The 5582-nt window shown below is 36.9% G+C and overlaps 1 protein-coding gene across 1 annotated transcript; it reads left to right on the top strand.

The window, feature by feature from the left end:
• The first annotated feature begins 2842 nt into the window (after positions 1-2842).
• Positions 2843-5052, top strand: LOC113298587 (aquaporin PIP2-1-like). The gene is made up of 4 exons (XM_026547360.1): positions 2843-3266; positions 3775-4070; positions 4395-4535; positions 4617-5052. Exons 1-4 carry the CDS (start codon positions 2969-2971, stop codon positions 4734-4736), a joined length of 855 nt encoding a protein of 284 aa, XP_026403145.1. The 5' UTR covers positions 2843-2968; the 3' UTR covers positions 4737-5052.
• Positions 5053-5582: the final 530 nt, after the last annotated feature.

Below are 5582 nucleotides of genomic sequence, written 5' to 3'. Positions count from 1 at the left end.
AAAATCTGAATAAAATGAACAAACCTAATCACTCGGCCCACCTATTCTTTAACATTATGAGATAAAAATATCCATAAAAAAATATCAATAATAAATTGAAAAGTAGTACGGCGGTCAATGAAAAACCGCCAGTGGATAAAAAAGAACCTCCTGCGGCTTTGCATGAGCCGTGCAGACCATGTTCATCTGCACGATTTTAGAAGAGACGCGCGTCTTTTCTTTGACGGCAGTGAACAAACTGATGAATTTGTCCATCCGTGATTAAGACAGATCATTTGGCTAGTTACAAGTTGTAAGAAAACGAAACCGAGGGATGAGAAAAGATATACCGTTTTCTTAATATGAAAAATCACCCTGCTGCCTTCAAGTATCACTTCCAGCTGCGAATGTATATTATGGGCTGATGCAATTTTGATGATATCATCGTGATAGTTTTCTTGATCTCATCATACTACATGGTTGTTGGTATTCCTTCGTATCATTTTCTTTTTATATATTATAATGCACGCATGCATGCTTCACGACTCATTTTTCTAGTTCTCAAGAAAAAAGAAAACTTTGCTAATCATAGAAACAAGAATAATGCACGCATGTTTCATCCTCTTCCGCCTTCGGGGAATATTTTCCAGGGACTAATTATGGTGCTCATTGTTTATTTTTTCTTGGTCAATTAACTCTCCTCCACTTCGCATGAAGGCACGAAACTAAATCAGGGAAGAGGAATCATGACAAGCTTTACCTCCGAACCCGAAGCATCCTATAAATTAATTCGTATCGTACTCCAAAAATTGAATTTGCGACAAAATGGGGAAAACGTTTACAACACCATTAAGCAACGGAAGATCTGTCCACAAATGCGGGCTTATTGGCAAACAAGAATTTCCTTTTTCCATTTCTTTTATTTTCGAGATAAATGGGGTAAAAAATCAATTGCAGAATACAGAGAAATAATAAACGAAGATATTGAAAGGCCAAAGAAGTCGAGGAACATGCAAAAAAAAAAAAAAAAAAAAAAAAAAAAAAAAAATCAATTGCAGGCGGTTGATTCCTTTTTCACTACGACAATGATAACGACATTGTTTCCTTGTTGAGATTTTTATCTTGAAAAGAACCGCCTATTACTTACTAGCCATATTGTGCTCACTAGCTAGATAGTCCGAGGAACTGATTAAAAAGGAAAATTCTATAAACGACAACTAACATAGTCCAGATATAGGATAATAAATCCAGACCTTTGATCATTCTCATCTTCATCCCACTACCAATTCCAATGCTAGAATCACTCCGTTCTTCATTGTTAAGATTATGACACCTATTATCCAAATATTGGACTAGCCCCTGTTGGACTAGCTGTAGCAAGGTCGAATTAAAAATCAAATTACTGCTTCCCATCACCAATTTTCCTAGGCTATGAAAGTACTTTTTCGAATTCACCCACCCCCACAAACTAGTGATCAAAGAGGAAAAATAAATTCAAATACAACTTGTCGAGAAGCATTGGAATAGAATACGTGTAAAGTGTGCCCGAGCCGGCACCTAAAATTTGGGCACATCATAGTACGGCATATTACAGCAAAACATATAGTTTTTGTGATGTGTGTCAGACGAACGTCACTAAACCGGCACAACTCGCGACATAACACAAGAAACATCACGTGGCATAACAAAACACGCTAAGAAAGCACGATGGGATACACTATATTTTATGTATTTTTCACAAAATATCTTTATCATAGGCTGTTATTGGCCATTTCATCATTGTTATGTTGACAAATTTTCGTGAAAATACCGGTAATATCTGTGGAACTAGTAAAATGCAAGAAAATGATGTTATAAATGTGCGATTTTTGACGTTCATCCGATGGTTAAATAGGTTATTCTGTAGATGTTGCTCCCTCCGTTTCATTAAAACATAAATAACAAGTCTATAACATCACATGTAAAAATTTGGATCACCATTCTAAATTTATTATAATTATGTGAAAAAATAACTAAATTATTCATTATGTAAGTATCTAGAAAATATTTATTTTGGAAAATTAAAATAAATGCGAAGGCATTAAAATGCACAACACCACATAAAATGGCCATCTCTAAAGCATAACACAACACGATATGCTAAATTTTATTGCACAACAGACACTTAGTTACCTGAAACAACACAATATTTCTTGGCAAGCTCTGATATGTTGTTCCCTGTAGGTACACCTTACACCATCAGAATAGATTACGAAAGCGTCAAACGTGACTAGTTTATTAGTATCACCATCATGCAAATGCATGGAGAAAAGAAGGAAGAGAACAAGAAGAACAGGTGCATTTGATCGTGCATGTTAGGTAGCACAAACGTTAACAAGTACGACAATTGTGACAAAGACTTGATTTTGGGAGCCGTTTGAAATTAATCAATCATACAGCAACTAACTAGAAAATGATACCAGCATTACTACTTAAAATAGAAATCTTTAAAAATCCAGACTCTAAAGTAACCTCTTGTCTTATGCACCCGTTTCTAAAAATTGAGATTTCTTATCTGCACGGTAGTTCGGTTTGCTCAATCGAGATTTGAGACGATAACTCAGTCAGTCAGTCAGTGTAGAGTAATAACTCCTTCAATTAAAGCGTTTGTTGTGTAGTGTACCTTCACTACATTTAAGTCCCCCAAATATCACCATGCGAAATAACCTAGACCAGTAAAATGGCCTTGTTAATTGTTGGAAACAAATGGCATTGTGTCGTTATTTCAGACTTTTTACAAAGTTGATTAGTTAATTCCGGAGGAAGAATTAAAGTTAGTGGGAACGGTATGGTTGGAAGGAGAAGCATTATTTGTCCCTTACATCACTCCATTCCAACACCATAAATACCCCTTCTTCTACTCTTCTTCATTATTCATTAGTCTCATCAAACAGAAAACAAACCTACGCTACGTCTATTTTCTCTCTAGTGAAAATTTCTCCATCTTATTATGGGGACAGATATAGAACAAAGCCAAAAGGCAGGGTATGCTACAAAAGATTATCACAGTCCACCACCGGAACCATTTTTGGGAATTGAAGAATTAACCAAATGGTCATTTTACAGAGCTATAATTGCTGAGTTTGTTGCTACTCTGTTGTTTCTTTACATTATAGTTTCCACTATTATCGGTTACAAAAGCCAAACTGCTGGCGGTGATGATTGTGGCGGTGTCGGCGTCCTTGGTATTGCATGGGCTGTTGGTGGCATGATCTTTGTTCTTGTTTACTGCACCGCCGGTATCTCTGGTACGTATCTGCAATTTTTGTAGCTGAAAAAGCACAATCATGCTGAGCTACTACTGTGTTAAACTTCCAAAAACTAACTTTCCCAGCAGATTAAAGTTTTGATGCACCTTTTTTTATATATGCTGTCCCTGTTACAGTCGACAGATCCGACGCATGTTTTCCTAATTTTGTTTCTATATCATCAGAATACTGCACCTCCATTATTAAGAATATCTGGATCCGCTTCTGTACATATGTTGTTCACCTGCTAAACTCACTCCAAACGGTTTATTGAAAATGTTTAAGTACTTGACTAAAACTTATTTGACCACTTTCTTGCACTGATCTGAGATTTCACTGTGGATTTCTTTCCTGAAATAAAAAGTTGTCAACAGTTAAAGCAACCTTTCATTGTTTGACAAAGTGTACGTAGCTTTTAAGCCACCAAATTTTCCTATTCTATAGTACTTGAGCCATTATTTTCTGTGCACGTTAGCACTTGAGTAACGTGTTTTGCTATAACGTGCAGGGGGACACATTAACCCAGCGGTGACGTTTGGGTTGTTCTTAGCAAGGAAAGTGTCGCTAATTAGAGCTGTATTGTACCTGATAGCCCAGTGCTTGGGTGCAATCTGCGGTGTTGCTTTAGTAAGAGCCTTTCAGGAATCCTACTATGTCAAATTTGGTGGTGCTGCTAACGAATTAAACCTTGGATACAGCAAAGGCACGGGATTAGCTGCTGAAATCATCGGTACATTCGTTCTTGTTTACACCGTCTTCTCAGCAACTGATCCAAAGAGAAGCGCCAGAGACTCTCATATCCCGGTATACATCTTATCGAAAAACCTACCATTTCTGTCGTTTCATTTGCGAGTTTATGCCAAGAAATTTTGTGCGACTATGTTGACTTTGATGATTTTCTACAGAAGTGCCTTTTGGCACGGTTGAGTTGGTAATTTTTAGTGGGTGCAACTTGATGGATTAGATTTTTCCTTTCCATGTGCATTTCACTTTTTGTGTTTTACTCCTTTAAAATTAGTTTTAAACAATATTTTTGGTCAAAAGAGAGATTCACTGTAGGGGGGGTAAAGCGAAACATATGTACCATACCATCCCAATTACTACTGATCATGCAAGTTAATTGGTTAGGTACTGGCACCACTACCAATTGGATTTGCTGTGTTCCTAGTTCACCTTGCAACTATCCCAATTACTGGAACTGGTATCAACCCAGCTAGGAGTTTGGGAGCTGCTGTAATTTACAACAACGGCAAAGCTTGGGATGATCAGGTATAAATTTGTTATCAGATACTATAATTAAGGTGTTTTCTGTTTTGGCTAATGCGTATTAATCTTGATATTAATGTGCAGTGGATTTTCTGGGTGGGACCATTTATAGGTGCTGCCATTGCTGCATTTTATCACAAGTACATTCTTGGAGCTGAAGTAGTTAAGGCTCTTGGGTCATTCAGAAGCAGTAGCCACATCTAACTTTCCCCATGTTGTTGTTGACTTAGTAAGAAGAGAAGTAATGGAGGGGTATCACTTGAGATAGTCCTATCCTATGGAACTGTAGATAGATTTACTTGGAAGATAACGAGGAAGGCTTTTAGTTTTTACCTTACGATCTCATTTCTTCCTTGGTTTTTCAGTTCGTCTCTTTGGATATATAGCTATGCTGTGTGTTTCTTCTATTAGTCTTTGAACTCTAGCTTTTAATTTTATCTCTATTTCTTACTCCCTCCATTCCAATTTACTTGATGTTTTAGGGTTTATTTTTGTTTCAAAATAGATGATAGTTTTTGTATTTTTCCCAAATTCTCTCTGATTTACCCTTGCTTTGGAATCACATTAGACCATAAATTCTCATCGTAATCAACACATAAACAATAACTCCAATTTTTAAATATTTTCCATGGAGGATATATGCACTAATCTACTCCCTACGTCTCCATTATATAGACGGAGAAGTGAGTTTCTCTTAGAATAAGATTTTTTTTTTAATTTCCTACATTTCCATCATCTTTTCTGTTTTATCTTTTGTACAATTTCCAACACTAAAATATTAATTTAATTGTGGTGATAACTACCTATAATAAATAAGGACAATATATAGAAAAATCCATCTTGAAATTGAAAGTCTGCCTATCTAATGTAAGGGTGCACACGGTACGGTTCGGCTCGGTTCTTGCCGAGACCGAGTACCTGTACCTTACACCCTTCGGTACCAAAAAAATGGACCGGTCCCGGTACCGAGTACCTCGGTTCCGGTTCCATTTTGGACCGGCCGGTTCCGGTCGGTACCAGTACCGGTTCCGGTTCCATTTCAGGGGAAAA

Source organism: Papaver somniferum, chromosome 7 (genome assembly GCF_003573695.1).
Source record: "Papaver somniferum cultivar HN1 chromosome 7, ASM357369v1, whole genome shotgun sequence".
NCBI lineage: Eukaryota > Viridiplantae > Streptophyta > Magnoliopsida > Ranunculales > Papaveraceae > Papaver > Papaver somniferum.
This window is presented reverse-complemented; position numbering and strand designations above follow the sequence as displayed.

Bases quoted from the DNA above. Each gene is read 5' to 3' on its own strand.
- LOC113298587 (XM_026547360.1), top strand. From the start codon at position 2,969: ATGGGGACAGATATAGAACAAAGCCAAAAGGCAGGGTATGCTACAAAA. The intron at 4,071-4,394 runs GTATACATCTTA...TTAATTGGTTAG, and splicing joins CCAGAGACTCTCATATCCCG to GTACTGGCACCACTACCAAT. The intron at 4,536-4,616 runs GTATAAATTTGT...ATTAATGTGCAG, and splicing joins GCAAAGCTTGGGATGATCAG to TGGATTTTCTGGGTGGGACC.